The 16,255-nt window shown below is 54.4% G+C and overlaps 1 protein-coding gene and 1 non-coding gene across 2 annotated transcripts; both read left to right on the top strand.

Moving 5' to 3' along the window:
• The first annotated feature begins 3,117 nt into the window (after window positions 1-3,117).
• LOC121166183 lies at window positions 3,118-3,333 on the top strand. The gene has a single exon (XR_005885348.1). It is a non-coding gene; the product is annotated as a small nucleolar RNA U3 (small nucleolar RNA).
• A 628-nt stretch (window positions 3,334-3,961) lies between these two features.
• ELP6 (elongator acetyltransferase complex subunit 6) lies at window positions 3,962-16,223 on the top strand. Its single transcript, XM_040994380.1, has 7 exons — window positions 3,962-4,242; window positions 5,573-5,651; window positions 7,785-7,855; window positions 10,598-10,716; window positions 11,756-11,957; window positions 13,809-13,955; window positions 15,664-16,223. The coding sequence occupies exons 1-7, from the start codon at window positions 4,030-4,032 to the stop codon at window positions 15,790-15,792; spliced, it is 960 nt and encodes a 319-aa protein (XP_040850314.1). The 5' UTR covers window positions 3,962-4,029; the 3' UTR covers window positions 15,793-16,223.
• Window positions 16,224-16,255: the final 32 nt, after the last annotated feature.

The following is a 16,255-nucleotide window of genomic DNA, read 5'->3' as shown; positions in this document are numbered from 1 at the left end:
ACACTCACCTCTCTTTCTAGGTGTGAGTCCTAAGTCCCCTGGCTCCTCCAATGTGGTAGAGGGGGAGGGGACAGGCCATCAATGCTACTGTGGTGAACCCTGGGCCTTTCCAGAAGCTGATGGAAAGCTGGTCCAGTCTCCTACAGGTGCCCCAGCCAGCACCTGGGAAAGGAAGAGGGAAGAAGAGGACTGGGCAGAGGGAGAACTTGAACAGGGATGGAAGCTTCAGGATGCAGTGTGGCCCACTGGTTTCCCAGAGAGTTCAGGTCATCCCATACCTTGCTCAGTGGTCCCAAAGAGAGCTTCCCAGGGGTGGGTGCTGTGACGTCAGGTGAGGTCCCCCCACCCCTCACAGTCCAGGAGATGTCACTGCACGCTGAAAGGTGTATGGTGACCGCTGCCTCCATGGCGCCCCTGGAAGGCCTCCTGGTGACACAGCTCTGGGTCCAGTTCAGGGAGTGGAGCAGAGCCCCACGGACGAGGGCCAGTCCCAAGGCACTCAGTGTGGCTGTGTCTGGGGACTTAGGGCTGGAACGAGAGAGCAGCAGAGGAAAACTGAAGAGCAAGTCAGTCCAGTGAGGGACTGGGGAGGGCGCACGAGAGCCCGCCGCCCTGAGGCTTCCTGGGAAGGCAGCTGGAGCGGAGCTCAGGGCCGGTGAGGTGCACCTTGACCTTGTGGACGGTGTGTGAGCTGCAGAGGCTTGCCCAGGCGGCTCCCTGCTCCACGCACACTCAAGGAGGCAGCAATCCTGGCGCTCTAGCTGATATCTGCTGCCCTCTGGTGGACACACAGGAAACACCTGCGTCCAGCTAAGTTTATTTTTTGTGCCCTTTTCCCAAGCTGTCTGCAAACTCTCTGGGATCACTGAGAGGCTACGGAAACTGCTGTGGCAGACGGTTGCTGGTGTGCCCCAGCGCCAGCTCAGCTCTGATGGTCTCAGGTGCTCAGGGGGCGCCTCCGCGCTCAGGGAAAAACCAAACCTTCACAGTAGCCCTCATCACCCATCTGCCTGCCTGCCTTTCTGTTCCTGGCACTTCGCGAGCTTCCTCTCCTACCCCAAGGAAGACAGATCTTCCATCTGCTGGTTCACTCCCCAAATGACCACAACATTTGGGACTGGAAGCCAGGAGCCTGGAGCTTCTTCCTGGCTCCCAGGTGAGTGCAGGATCCTAAGGCTTTGGGCCATCCTCCGCTGCTTTCCCAGGTACATTGTCTGAGAGCTGGTTCGCAAGTGGAGCAGGTTGGGCTTGAACTTGAGGTCCCGCCTCAAATGGCCTGGCTCTGCCCCTCGGTCCCGCCCCAGCCGTTGTAACCCCGCCCCATTCTCCGTAAACCCGCCCTCAGCTTCGGCCCCGCCCCCTCACGTCGTAATCCCGCCCAGGCCGCCCTAGTCCCGGCCCCCTGACACCTCAGTCCCGCCCCCAAACGCCGTATCCCCGCCCTCAGTCCCGCCCCCAGCAGCGTACACTCGGCCCCGCCCCTAGCCGACGTAAACTCGTCCTCGACCCCACCCCCTGAAGTCGTAGCCACGCCCCATGCCGCCATAGCCTCTTCCCGGCCGCCGTAGCCACGCCCCATGCCGCCGTAGCCTCCTCCCGGCCGCCGTAGCCACGCCCCATGCCGCCGTAGCCTCCTCCCGGCCGCCGTATCCCCGCCGGTTCCTCTCTGCCCGGTGGTCGGGGCTGCGGCTCCATGGGGTCACTATCGGCCCAGGCCTGCGACTCCTCTCCTCGGCTCCGGGGACGGGCGCGCGGGATGGCGCCGTGGCCAGAGCCCGCCCCGCTGCTGCCCAGCGCGGCCGCTTGTAGGAACGGAAGGCGCCTGGGGGAGCCTCGTCGGGTTCTGCCGGTTCCGACCCGGAGTCCCACACCCAGCGCCCACCAGGTCCTGCCCCGAGTCTCGCCGGCCGTGTCCTCGCCAGGCTCTGCCTTCCCAGCGGCGACGCCCGTGGTGGCGTGGGCCCCGCGAGCCTCCTCAGCTCACCTGGGCAGAGGCATGTTCACTCCGCCCCGGCTGTGTGACCCTGCGCTGTGCCAGGCGGGGCAGGTGCCGGAGCTGAGCTTGCTGGCCTTTCTGGGCAGCGAGGGGGTGTGCCCAGGCGTGCCTCACCCCCAGCTGGGCTGCGGTCAGTTTTCAGGGTCCGTGGCGGGTCCCTCTAGGCGGGCGTCCTTCAAGGCCTCCTCCCTGCTGGCATTGACACTGGCCCAGACCGCTCCTGCGCGGTGAGGGTCAACAGGAGAAGCCAAGGATGGCCGGCCTGCTGGCACAGCTGGGTTCTCTTCTCCTTTGCCAGTCTCCCCCGTGAGTAGGTGTGCACAGGGCCTGGTTTGGAACCGCTCCATCTTGGTCTGTTGCTGACCTCCTTGTAGCAACGGTGGCGACAGTGACTTACAGTCTGGGCCTGGCAGTGGACCCTTATCCAGGGCCGGGGGAGAGGGGGCTCTCGGACCTCCGCAGCGTCTCATGACCCTGCTGTTCTCCCAGGGTTGTAGAGATACCCGCAGGGCCCTGCTAGGCAGCCCTTGCAGCCCCGCCTGTAATGGAACAATACTTTTCACACCTTCGTGTCCTCCACATCCACCGCACGGACCCCAGCAGGAACCCTTAGCCAATGCCAGTGCTGCAGGTAGCGGCTTAACTCCCTGCACCAACCAGGTTACTCCTACTGCTCCCCCCAAAAAAAACACCCATTGGAACCCTGTGACTCCCTTAGACGCCGTACCAAGCACTGTAAGAAAGGGGGACTAAGCAGTCCTCCTTCAGTTGCTGCCAGGGTGGAACGGGATTAGGAATTGAGCGACTGTTGCTGAATGGCAGACCGGCCCAGGAATGAGCCTGGCCCTGTGGGCGGGGTCGGGCGCGTGTGGGCGTGGCTACGGGCGGGCATATGTTAATAATGCTGCGCTGCGCTGAAAGGCTCCAAAGTACTGGTCAGTAAAAGCAGCGTTTTTGATCTGTGTCCCGTCATCGGGTCGATATGCTGTATAATATTTAGCTGAAAATGAAACGATCTAACCTTTCACAAAGTAAAAATACAAATAAAAAAAAGGGCATCTCACCGTCACTGAGAGGTGAGTGTCGGGGGCAGGCGTGGCAGAGCCGGCGAGTACAACGGTAAGACTATACTTTCAGGGATCATTTCTATAGTCTGTGACTAGAGAAGTTTCTCTGATCGTGTAGAGCACCGTAAACCACGAGGAGGAGACGCAGCGTCCTCCCCTGAGCGTGAAGCCGGCGCTTGGGTGTTGCTTTCTGCAACTGCCCTTTGCCATTGATGATCGTTCTTCTCTCCTTTCCGGAGAGTAAGAGGGGGAGGACGCAGTCTGAGTGGTTTCTGTTTAAACCTTAAAGTAAGATCAAGCAAGCTACAGCTTTTGCAACATAGAGTATCCTTTAGACTTCTGAAACGTTGTCTAGGGCTTGTGCATTACCAAGAAGTCAAGGTGAATTTAGACATTAACACGCGTCCCATATTTTAAGGCAAACGTAATCCTTATTGGAAACACAGGCTGTGTAGAAGCAGGAGACAACAGAGAAATATTGCGTAGTCTGACTCCCTTTTCCATAGGCTGCGGCTGCATCCGAGCAGGAAGTTGCCTCCATGTCCCCCTCGCGCCTGCGGTGCCAGGCCTCAGGCAGGCAGTCGGATGGGAAGCCGGGCGGCCGGGGTTAGAACCTAGTGGTTTCCGCGCCGGGCCTACAAACTTACGTTTTATGAGAGGAAAAAAAAAAAAGGACATGGTGAGTTAGATAACTCGGGTACACGGGATCGCAGACCTGAGGGAAGCGGGCTGCCCGGGGAGGCGGGTGGAGGAGCGCGCGGCGTACCCGGCTGTAGCAGGGGACCAGTACTCTGTAAGGAAGCCAGAGTGACAACGCCTGCTGGCCAAATCCCTTGGGTTTTTACTTTTCTTTTTAAAAAGTGCCGAGGCGTGAGTTCCATCCTGTTTTTGGGAAGCCCAGCACGTTGGTCTGCAAGGCCGCCATGGATGCCCTCCTCCTAGCCCGCCTCCCCAGACGACGTGCGCATGCGCGCGGAGAGGCTCGCGGACACGCCTGATTGGCTGCTGCAGGCGCCCTGCAGAGGACGGCACATGCGCACTCCGTCGCTCGTGGCTCCCCGGCTTCCGTCGTCCCCGCCGCACCTCGGTTTCTTCCCCAAGGCCCCGTTCCCCCGGAGCTCGGGAATGTTCCCGGAACTTAATAACCTCCTCGACACCGCCCCCGACAGGCCGGAGCAGGTTAGAGGTCGTGCGGGACGCGGGGGGGCATGGTGCAGAGGTGCATCCGGGATACAGCGCGTGCGACCCGGCTCAGGCACGCCCGCTTCCTGCCCCGGGGTATCTGGGAGTTGTAGTTTGTGGAGGGCCGCCCGGGCTTGGCGTGGAGACTCGGGCCCGCGGGAGGGTGGGTTTGTGGGACTTGGATTTTCTCACAGGCCGCGCCATCCCTTCAAGCCCCAGGAATCTTTGGCCCAACCTCTGCCCAGCTTTCCCGTGTGTGTGCGGGAAACCCTGTACGTGCTCACGAGGGTGAGGGTCCCCGGCTCCCTGAACAGGCTGGAAGAGATGGGGGCGTCTCAGCGATCCTCACGGGCCCAGCTTCCTAGGTTCCCGGAGCCCCCGGGCTTCCACCGACCGCTGCCGCCCCGTATGTGTTCCTTCTGTTCCGCAACCCCGGGCAGCCGGGTCTTCACCCTTTCGCATTCCCGGACACCTCGATCTCCATTTTCACGCATCTCGGCCTTCCTCCATAATCTTGTGCTGCTAATGAAATAACCTCTTCCTCTGGGTACCCACAGGGCCGCCTGCTAAATCTTCCGCTAACACTTTTCGTGGTGAATCTCAGCGGCCCAGCAGGTGCTGCCCGGCCAGGTCCCCAGGTGGCCCTGCGTACCCTGCTGGCCCCATTTACCAAGCGCTTACACAGTGATAGCTCGAGGAGAGGAACCTCCTGAGTCTGACAACTTGGTCTTGTGTATTTTGTTGATAAGTTAGAAAGGGGGAAAAAAAAATCAACCAGCCTGGGTGCTAGAGAATTGGCCAGAACCAGCCAGGTGGCTGTTGCCATTAACAGTCTCTCCAGGACTCAGCACACCATGGTGTGGCCTCATGCAGAGAGCCCGGGAGATCTTTGTGAACGTAGCTTTTCTCCCCTCTCCCTGACTGTACAAGGCAGGGTTGGCATTGCAGTGACAAAGTAGGAAGGAACTGTGGCCAGAAGACCTTGTCTGGGAGGGCTCTCCAGGCCAGCGGTCTGTGGTTCTCACTGATGTCCAACGTGTAAAAAGCTTCATTTCACTCCTGAGTCTGGGGACCTTTGAGTCACTGTGGTGAGGTGAGGGGTGAGGAAGAGAGGGAGTTTTATTCTGTGGTTTTGCCATGGGAAGGTGGAGGTGGGGTTGCTTCATGCTTCATAGTGGTCCCTAGTCATTTTTTGGTTGTTATTTTATAATCTCGACTTGTTCTATATGTCATGTGAAGATATGTTCCGCAGCTGTGGAGATGGAGGGGTGTCACAGTGATGCTTTCTACCCTGGCGGCCTCATCTTGGTGTGTTTTTGCTTTTTAGGGGACACTGACTCTGCTCTGTGATGCCAAGACCGATGGCAGCTTCCTTGTGCATCACTTTCTCTCGTTCTACCTCAAAGGTACCAGACTTGCTGATGCAGTAGAGGTAATAGACAGACCAAAGAGTGGAGCAGGAAGCGATGAGAAGAGGGCCTGGCCTGCTGGTCAAGACTTCAGTGTTGGTGTGACCAAGGGCTGTGTGATTAGGCAACAGCTGACTAGCCCGTCCACTTCCCACCATCCCCACCTGAGAGCACCAGGTGCCCATGGACCACATGGCCGCCTTCCCTTTCCCACCGTGTGCAGTGGTTCTCTCTATGAGGCCTGTTAGTTAGCCATCCCCCTGGCCTCTCATCCTTGAGGGCTATGGGTGCGCAATGCCGTTGACACTGGGCCCCAGCTGCTTGAGGAACATGGCCACTGCAGTTTCTACCCGGAAATAGATGAGAAAAAAGAAGAGTGCCCAATGAAAAGGAAGACTTGTGTGTCAGAGGACTACACAATGTGTGCCAGGAGAGACCTCTGGTGCACAGGTGCACATTGTAGTAAGCCTAGTTTTTTTTTTAAAGATTTATTTACTTATTTATTTTTAATTGGAAAGGCGGATATACAGAGAGGAGAGACAGAGAGGAAGATCTTCCATCTGATGGTTCACTCCCCAAGTGGGCGCAGCGGCTGGAGCTGAGCCAATACGAAGCCGGGAGCCAGTCTCCCACGCGGTTCCAGGGTCCCGAGGATTGGGACAGTCCTCGACTGCTTTCCCAGGCCACAAGCAGGGAGCTGAATGGGAGGCAGGGCTGCCAGGGTTAGAACTGGCATCCATATGGGATCCTGGGTGTTTAAGGCGAGGACCTTAACCGCACCGGACCCTCTAAGCCTAGTTTTACAGGTGCTTTTCTTCCTCAGATGATGTGACTGTTAGCATAGGAGAAACAAGAGAGTCTTCATGTAAATTATTAGGCTCCGTAAGTTTCAACCAGGTGCCTGAAATTTTTTGCCTTTCCTATTTCCTCTTGCATGTGAGATAAGTTCCCCCAAAATCAGTTGTGTGTGTGAGGAATCTTCAGAAAATTCATGGAAATGTGTACCATGGGGGGAAAAAAAAACCCCACAACTGTGCATATATATTTAAAAATATTTTGGCATCAAAATACATCTTTTTAGTTCTATTTGCCATGATGAACTATGGGAGATCTCTTTATACTCCTGTTACATCAGCAAAAATACAAATGTTTACTATAGAATGCACACAAAAAATTTTCGGAAGCAATTCATTGGCTCATTTTCCATATGGCCACAAGGGACATGACTGAACCAGGCCAAAGCCAGGAGACAGAAGCCTCTTCTGGGTCTCCCATGTGGCTATATGACGGCCCAAATACCTGCTCCATTTTCCACCACCTTTGAGGCACATTAGCTAAGAGCTGATTTGAAAGTAGAGCAGCCAGGACTCAAACTGGCTACCACAGGGGATCCCAGCACTGCAGACCAGAAACCTAACTTGCTAAGCCACAATGCCAGCCCCCGCAGTAGAACAAAATGACATGCCTAATAATACATTTGACAAGAATATCTCAGGGGCAGCCATGAAGACAACCAGTTGCAGGGGCAACCAATTCAAGTCCTGGCTGCTTTGCTTTTGATCTGGTCCTCTGCTAGTATGCGTTGTACACCAGTGCAATGTGACTTGACTTGGGCCTCTGCACCCATGTGGGTGACCTGGAAGAAGAGCCTGGCTCCTGGCTTCAGATCAGCTCAGCTCCGGCCATTGTGGCCATTTGGGAAGTCAATCAGTGGATGGAAAAATCTCTATCTGTGGCACTCTGCCTTAAAAAAAAAAATGAAAAAGAAGAAAAGAAAGATGGGAAGAAAGATACAAATTGGGTTGCCTACATTATAAATTGGAATGACTAAGTTTCAGGTCTGGCTCTGCTCCTGGTTCCAGCTTCCTACTACTGTTCTGGGAAGCAGCAGGTGATGGCTCAGGTGTTTGGGTCCTAAACACTGGATGAGCTCTTTGCTTCCAGGTTGTTTAGGAAGTCAACCAGTGGATGGGATCTCTGTGCTCTGTCTCTTTGCCTTTTAAATAAAATGGAAGGACGCAGAACTGATACATAGAAAAAGTCTGTTTTAGACTTTAGAGTTGTTAGGTTGCAGATCCACATCTTGGCTTTTTGTTCTGGACGTGTGAACAGTGTGTTTCTGTTTTCTAGCTAACTGTAAAGTCTGCTTTGTGGCGCTCCTCCAGTCCTTCAGTCACTATAATGTCGTGGGACAGAAGCTGGTAAGCAGGTTCAACCTCTGTGCGGAGCCCCCCGGGCCTTCCTGTCGGGGTGGGGGCTTTAGCAGACCTTGGGATCTTGGAGAGTTCGTGGTTGGTGGGTGTCGGTTCACTGTCCCCTTCTGTCCTGATTCTCCACTTGTGAAGGTTTTCTTCTCAGCAGCAACTTCAGTCTCGGTCCTTCTGAGTTGGAGATCACGGCTTAGTCCACTGCCAGACTGGGGGCTTCCCAGTGTGCCTCCCTAAGTATAGGCTGTGAGACTTTTGTTGGGTGACCCTCACTTTATCGTGATGTGGACTGATGAGACTAAGGCTAGGGGAAGCGTCTGACCTAGCCTGGACTGTGACCTGTGACCTATGACCTGTTTACAGCTTGCAAGTGGGAGCTGAAGAGAAACAGGCAGCGGTGGTTGCTGCTTCTGCTTGTAATTATTATTATTAGATTATGCTTAGGGAGAGAACCGGGCCACCCGTCAGCATTGACCTTGAAATGCCGGTGTTACTGTGGGCCAATTCACTGCCTCCTCTCTACTGGAAGGAGGGAGGGAAGGGAGGATGCCAGAGAAGGCTGACCTTGATCTCAGCCATCCTTGGCAGAGGAGGGACAAGTGCCAGAAGTGAGGGCGAGGACCCGGGAGCAGAGTCTGGGCAGGAACACACATCGCTTCTGGGGCCTCTGAGACGCTGCTGCAGCTCTGGCATCGGTGTTCCAGCCAAGAAAGCCATCTGCTTCCATTGCTTCCATTCATAGAAGGGCTTTTGCTGTTTGCTTTTCCCTTTGCGCTGTCATCACAGTGGGAATAGCACACATGAGCCCTGGGGTGTGATGTGCTAGAGCGGGAGTGCCTCTCCCCAGCAGCCTCCTGTGGAGCACGGGCAGGAGTGAGAGTTAGGAACCTCGTTTGATTGATTCACTCCCCAAGTGGCTGCAATGGCCAGACCTGTGCCAATCTGAAGCCAGGAGCCGGGAGCAAGGAGCTTCCTCCTGGTCTCCCATGTGGGTGCAATATCCCAAGGCTTTAGGCCGTCCTCCACTGCTTTCCCAGGCCACAAGCAGGGAGCTGGCTGGGAAGGGAGGTGGAGCAGCTAGAATGCTAGTCCTTGCAAGGCGAGGATTTCGCCACTGAGCCGGATTTTGATAGTTCTGACATAGTAGGCTTCATTGCTGCAGGGTTGTGAAAATCTTTCCAAGGTCTGCTCGCTGACCAAATCCACCTCCGAGTATCCACAAACCAGACACTTGCTGAAAAGCTTGGTCAGGAAACTTGTGAATCCTGTTGTGTTTTCCATCCTCTGATGAGGCATTTGACATCCCCTGCTGGCCTAGTTGAGCCGCTGTGATGTCTTCGTTATGCAGCTGGACAGGCTGTCTGCTGCACACGCGTCAGCAACTGAGGAAGTTTAGTCCTGATACACGCATTCTAAGGTTGGGCCACATAGCTTGTGATTTTCTCTGTGGCCGGGGTTTGAGCCCATTCATCTAGATGGGAAGCCCTAAGAAACCTTGCCCGGGATGAGCTCAGACTTGACTCTTGTGTGTTCCAGCCAGTGCAGGGTCACATTCTGTCATTTGCACCAGCCAATCAGGCACCTGCATTTAAGAAGGGGTCTGAAGGGAATTTTGCCTGGGTGGTCCGTGACAAGCCGCATTCAAGCCGTGGTGGTCTGAAGCAGGGGCAGACAAACAAAATGTCTAGGTTCCCCGTTTTTGGTAACCCAAGCATCATGGGACACAGTCAGACTCAGTCATGGTTAAATTGTTTCGGGTCGCTGCCACTTTACCACAGCAGAGTCGAGAGGTTGTGCCCAGGACCAGGAGCAGACCTCACCTGGTACTTCAAGGGCCAAATTTGCTGACCGAGGGCCTCGAGATTCCTGTCACGCTAACTCCAGCAGAGTGCTGTCCAGGCAAAGGAGAGGGAAAAGAGCAGTGGCGCTTCCTCATGATGAGTTCTCACTGTATTTCAGCCTCCACTAGGGTTCTGGCTTTGTTGCTTAAAACTCAGGACAGGGGGCCTGGCGGCATGGCCTAGCAGCTAAAGTCCTCGTCTTGCACATGCCAGGATTCCATATGAGTCCCAGTTTTAATCCCATCAGCCCCGCTTCCCATCCAGCTTCCTGCTTGTGGCCTGGGAAAGCAGTCGAGAATGGCCCAAAGCCTTGGGACCCTTTGCAATTAAAATAAATGAATCTTTAAAAAAATAATAAATCTTAAAAAGGAAAAGAAAAACTCAGGTCAGGGTCTGGCACCATGACGTAGTAGACTACGCTTCAGCCTGCAGTACCAGCACTGCAAGGACAGATCTGTGTGTCTTTCATTTTCTGTAATTCTGCCTTTCAAAAATAAATCTTTTAAAAACAAGCAACTCATTGCCATCAAAGCTGGCCCGTTGTCCTGTGCTGACATTTTCCAGACTTTGAGCACTCAAATCACCACATTATTACTTGCCTTTTATTGTTCTTCAGTATGCTTAATTTTGTAAACATATACCATTGAAAATGGTATCTGCATCACTGTTACAAGTTGAAAAACAGCATTGGGTAATGGCCACCAACTCCCTCCCCCTTTTTGTTTTAATGGGAGTAGTAAATGGACGTGCAGGTAAGAAGAGCAGAGGAATGTGGGACAGGAGCGTGCTGGTGCAGACACAGGCCTGAGGGAGGCCCGGATGGTGACTGGGGTCGGGTTGGGGGTGGGCTCCTCAGCCGGCCAGGGTGCTGACTTCTTCTCTCCATCCCCCTCAGGGCGTCAGCCTGACCGCTGCACGGGAGCGAGGGCAGCTGGTGTTCCTTGAGGGTCTCCGGTCCTCGGTGGACGTCTTCTTTCAGGCTCAGGAGGATCCACACCCACTGCAGTTCCTCAGGTCAGTCAGCCGGCCAGGGGCGCAGCCCGGAAGTGCCCAGCTGGCAGGTATGCCCAGATACCAGGGCTGCTGTGTGACACTTCTGCTGGTGCTACAGCCTTGTGGGAAAGCGCTTGGCTGGCCCTGGCCGTGGGCAATACAGTAGAACAAGATGCTTTGATCTCCAGCCCTGGCTTAAATTCCCCAGCACATGCCTTTGCTCTGTTCTTGGCTGGTTGCAGGATCAGCAAACCAGGGGCTGTGGGCCAGTGTCCTGCATCCAGAAACGATGTAGTATTGGAGCACAGCTATGTTCCTTTACTGGAGTGCCATCCCTGCCTGTTTTGCAGTAAAGTAACGTGAAGAGTTGAGATAGAGACCATGTGACCTGCAAGTCTAAATATTATCTGGTGGTGTGTGTGTGTGTTTAGTGTATTTCGTGCTCCACCCCATCAGGGCAGTAAGTGCAGGCTTCTCCTGCTTGCCTAATCTGAGTTGACCTTCCAAATACCCTCAGCTCCTGGGCTCCAGGCTGTGTCTCTTAAGGCCACAGAGATGTTTGTTCTTGTGCCCTCCAGGTTTTGTTTGTTTGAATTTATTTTTATTTGTTTGAAGAACAGAGTTAATAGAGAAGGGGAGAGAGTTTCCTCTGGGTCTCCGAAGTGAGCGTAGGGACCCAAGCACTTGGGCCATCCTCTGTGGATTTCCCAGGCGTATTAGCAGGGAGATGGATTGGAAGTACAGTGACTGGGTTTTGAACTGCTGTCCACATTGGATGCCGACATTGCAGGCGGCAGCTTAGCTTACTGTACCATGATGCAGGTCCCTGTGTCCCTGCAATTTCTAACACAGTACTTTGCACTTAGGAGGCTTCAGGCAATGTTTGAACCAAAGTGAATCTGACTCGGCTCGCGCCTGCATGCCGCTTCTCTTTCAGGTTGAGAACCCTGGTGCCAAGGACAGCGCCATGGTTCTTGGCCTACTCTAGTCCTGCCATTGGTTCCGTGTCCACATTTGTAGAAAAGAGTGAGCTCTGATGACTTTTGTCCTCTCTCTCTAGGGAGGCCAGTGCTGGGGACCTGAAACCGTTATACACGTTTGTGAAGGAGGCCCTGACACCCACAGACAGTGGGAAGGCTGCATGGCGGTGCCCCGTGCTGCTGGTGGACGACCTCAGTGTGTTGCTGAGCCTGGGCGTGGGTGTGGTGGCCGTGCTGGACTTTGTCCACTACTGCAGAGCAACCGTGTGCGGGGACCTGAAGGTGAGAGCCGCTCTCCCCTGTGCCCTCCTATGCTTAGAAAGGCTCAGGCTCGTGTAGTGATGGCTTGGTTTATTTGCTTGGAGTCTTGGCTTCACTCTGGCGGGCCAAGAAACCTCTTGGTCTACCCTCACTGCTCCTGCTTGGTTGCTATTGCTGACAAATAAATCCCTCCAAATTAAAAGGACAGTTGGCACTTTGTCCGATGGGACTGCTCCCATGTGCTGTTGCCACAGGCCCACTTCTGCCACACGTTGCCAGTGTATCCTGAGTAAAGACATTGTCATCTCTGAGTGTATTTTTTGGTCTTTCAAGATTTGTTTATTTTTGTTTGAGAGATTGAGAGAGAGGAGAAAGAGAGAAGTCTTCACCCACTGGTTCACTTCCCAGATGGCCATATATCAGCAGAGCCGAGCTGGTCTGAAGCCAGAAGCCAGGGGCTTCTTCTAAATCTCTTATATGGGTGTAGGGGCCCAAGGCCTTGGTTTCTTCTTCTGCTGCTTTTCCAGGCCGTAATCAGGGAGCTGGATGGGAAGTGCCGCAGATATATGCTGGGTTATGATCTGCTTTAAACATGAATTATGTGGGGCTAGCATAATGGCTCAGCTGGCTAATCCTTCACCTGCAAGCCCCAGCATCCCATATGGGCACTGATTTGTGTCCTAGCTGTTTCACTTCCCATCCAGCTCCCCGCTTGTGGCCTGGGAAAGCATCAGAGAACGACCCAAGCGCTTGGGTTCCAGCACCCAGGTAGAACCTGGAAGAACCTTTTGGCTCCTGGCATTGGATCAGTTCAGCTCTGGTCGTTGGGACCATTTGGGGAGTGAATCATTAGATGGAAGCCTCTCTCCTTGTCTCTCCTCCTCTCTGTAAATTTGCCTTTTCAACAAAAGTAAACAAATCTTAAAAAAAAATTTTTTTAAATAAGTAAAATTGGGTAGTATGAGGCAAAGACATCAGATAAAATCTTTCTTACCAAATTATGAGGCCAAAATGGAAACTTTACCATGAGAGATTTTAATAATTATAAGAGACCAACCAGTGAGGCAAGGATGGCTGTGGTGCCTGTGTCACAGGTGCCTGACTGCAGAATGTGAGCGAGACAGGGCTTGTGACTGCCAGCACAGCCCCGTGTGCTTGCCACGCTGCTGCAGGGGAAGGTGTGGCCAGTAGCACTCCCTGACGTTGGCCCGGTGTGGTCAGGCCGAGAGGACAGCGCAGTGCAGGGAGATGCTGCAGGGGCCTGGGTTTGAGCAGTGTGTACTGAGCACCTTCTGTACAGACTGCTGCCAGAAATTGTGTTCAGGCGACTTTTGAGGCTGGCATGGCTACCATCCTGCACCAGGAACCAGGGTGATGTGGAAAGGATGAAAAGGACAGGAAATGAAGGCTTGGAGGGCCCCGTCAAGGTGAAGGATGAGGGACACGTAGTCGGAGCCTTTTGTGACTTAGCCTGATGGCTGCTGCCTCCCACCCTCTTGGTCAGCTCTGTCTGCCTCAGTATCCCCACCTCTCATGCCTCGTCCCTGCTGTATGGCCTGGTACACAGTCAGTGCACAGGACCCACAGACTGGATGAACTGGTGGTGCCTGGGGCAACAGTGGCACTTTTCACAACATTCAGAAATTCAAGGCAAGGGGGTCAGCTTGGGTTCAGGTGACTAGAACCAGAAATACAGGCTGGACGTGTCTAGTAGAAGGGTGGGATTCCTGCGGGCAGGGGTCCTTTCTGCTGGAGGGCTGACTGTGCAGAGGCAGGAGGGTGGTCTGTGAGAGGAGGTACAGGGGGTGTACGAGGGTCCTGGGCTCCCTGGTGTCCTTCCAGTCAGGAATAGGTTTCCACCTTGTTTTGTAGGGAAACGTGGTGGCCCTGGTGCACGAGAGCAGAGACATGGAGGATGAGGACAACGACATCCTGCTGAACGGGCTCAGTCATCAGAGCCATCTCATCCTGCGGGCCGAGGGCCTGGCCACTGGCTTCTGCAAGGATGTGCATGGGCAGGTATATGGGCCAGGCCGGGGGCTCACTGGGCCACAGCTGCCCTGCCTGAGTTCAGACCTCAGGGATGGGAGCATCAGGCCTGCGGGATTAAGGAGAGCGGACCCTAAAAGACAGGCAGCTTTCTGAAGTAGGAGCCTGGGCCCAGGCTGTGAATGACTGTGTAAGTCCCCTGCAGCCTGCAGCAGCCTTCTGCAACCACGGCAAGTTCAGGTCAGCCCTGGGCAGGGGATGTGGCCGTGGACTTGTGTTGCTGCGTCTTCTGGAATGTTCAGGACACTTGGGCAAGAGCTGAGAGGTCTGGCCTAGGAAGGAAGGGCGCTCCCACCATGGGGGCAGGGCCTGTGTGGCTCAGTGTCCTCTGACACTGTTGTGCCTGCCCCACAGCTGCCCGGGTACCTTTTTCTTTCAAGATTGATTGGTTGGGCCCGGTGGCATGGCCTAGTGGCTATAGTCCTCACCTTGAACATGCCTGGATCCCATATGGGCGCCGGTTCTAATCCCGGCAGCCCCACTTTCCATCCAGCTCCCTGCTTGTGGCCTGGGAAAGCAGTCAAGGACGGCCCAAGGCTTTGGGACCCTGCACCTATGTGGGAGACCTGGAAGAAGTTCCTGGATCCTGGCTTTGGATCGGCACAGCATCGGCCTTTGCTCTCACTTGGGGAGTGAATCATCGGATGGAAGATCTTCCTCTCTGCCTCTCCTCCTCTCTGTATATCTGACTTTCCAATAAATAAATAAATCTTTAAAAAAAAATTAAAAGAAAAGATTGGTTGATTTGAAAAGCAGAATGAGAGGGAGAAAGGGCAAAGTCACACAGAGAAGGATCTTCTGTCTCCTGATTTACTTTCAAAATGGCCGCAACAGCCCGAGTTGGGACAGCTCAAAGCCAGAAGGCAGGAGCTTCTCCCCAGCCTCTCACATGGTGGCAGCGGCCTGAGCTCTCCAGCTGTCTCTGGCATCTTTCCCAGATGCATTAGTAAGGAGGCGGATCAGAACTGGAACAGCCAGGGCAACTGGCCCTCCCTTACAGGTCCTGCTTTGCAAGTGGCAGTATAGTCCCTTGGGCTATAACACCAGCACCGGTTACTGTCATTTTTTTTTTTAAGATTTATTTATTTTTGTTGCAAAGTCAGATATACAGAGAAGAGGAGAGACAGAGAGGAAGATCTTCTGTTCACTGATTCACTCCCCAGGTGACCACAACGGCCGGTGTTGCGCCAATCCAAAGCCGGGAACCAGGAACCTCTTCCGGGTCTCCCACAGGGATACAGGGTCCCAAAGCCTTGGGCTGTCCTTGACTGCTTTCCCAGGCCACAAGCAGGGAGCTGGATGGGAAGCAGAGCTGATGGGATTAGAACTGGCGCTCATATGGGATCCTGGCGTGTTCAAGGTGAGGACTTTAGCTGCTAGGCCATGGCGCCGGGCCCAGGTGGAAATTTTTAAGTGATTTTTCTCAGGAGCATTTTTTTTCCATATCATATTTTTTGTATTGAGCAATTGTGACTTTTGACACACAAGGGCCACCTTTGTTTCTGGTTGGCTGACCATAAGCTGCATCTTAAGAAGCAGCCCCATTACTGCATGGTGTGTCCCACTGCGATCCCAGATGCTACAGTCGAAGGCCATGGTCAGCGAGTGCAGGGTGGGATTCCCAGGACGCAGGTACGTGGGGTGGCTGCCACTCTCTCATTCTCCTCCGTGTCTGTAGCTCAGGATCCTGAGGAGGCTGGCGTCACGGTCCACGGCCCGGCAGGAGAGGAGTCTCACCTACCAGTACAAGATCCAGGATAAGAACGTGTCATTTTTCGCCAAAGGAATGTCTCCGGCTGTGCTGTGACTTGCTTGACGAGCAACTGGTGTGCCCTTGACTGCTCAGAGATGTGGAAGGTGCAACGTCCGAGAGGGAACGGATCTTCACACCTTCGTGCTGATATCTCAGGCCGGGCTGTCAGCTCCACAGGGACCTGGCCACATTGCTGGGTGCAGCCAGCGTGTGCCTCTGCTCCCCTGTGCCCTGTTCAGGAAGCCCCTCGAGGGGTCCCTGACTCAGCCTGTTCTGGAAGGGAGGCTGCATGTTGAATCCCAGTGAAAGGAACCTTTGCAGCCTTTGTTGTAAATGCTCTTTGTCCCCCCTGCCTGTTTTTGGCGATTTGTCTCATAAAGCCGGAGCGCACATGAGTGTGCAGTTCAGGAGACAGGCCTGGGGGGCCGGTGTCCACCCAGGGTGGCAGTTAGTGTGATCATGACTGGAATAAAGTGAATTCCCATCCCAAGACCTCCCATCGGTTGTCTGTTTCTCT

Source organism: Ochotona curzoniae, unplaced genomic scaffold (genome assembly GCF_017591425.1).
Source record: "Ochotona curzoniae isolate NIBS_2020 unplaced genomic scaffold, NIBS_Ocur_1.0 contig_908, whole genome shotgun sequence".
Classification (NCBI taxonomy): Eukaryota; Metazoa; Chordata; class Mammalia; order Lagomorpha; family Ochotonidae; genus Ochotona; species Ochotona curzoniae.
This window is presented reverse-complemented; position numbering and strand designations above follow the sequence as displayed.

Coding starts and splice junctions, on each gene's coding strand:
- ELP6 (XM_040994380.1), top strand. CDS start 4,030: ATGCGCGCGGAGAGGCTCGCGGACACGCCTGATTGGCTGCTGCAGGCG. Junction 5,652..7,784: donor TCTCTCGTTCTACCTCAAAG/GTACCAGACTTG, acceptor TCTGTTTTCTAG/CTAACTGTAAAGTCTGCTTT. Junction 10,717..11,755: donor CACCCACTGCAGTTCCTCAG/GTCAGTCAGCCG, acceptor CTCTCTCTCTAG/GGAGGCCAGTGCTGGGGACC.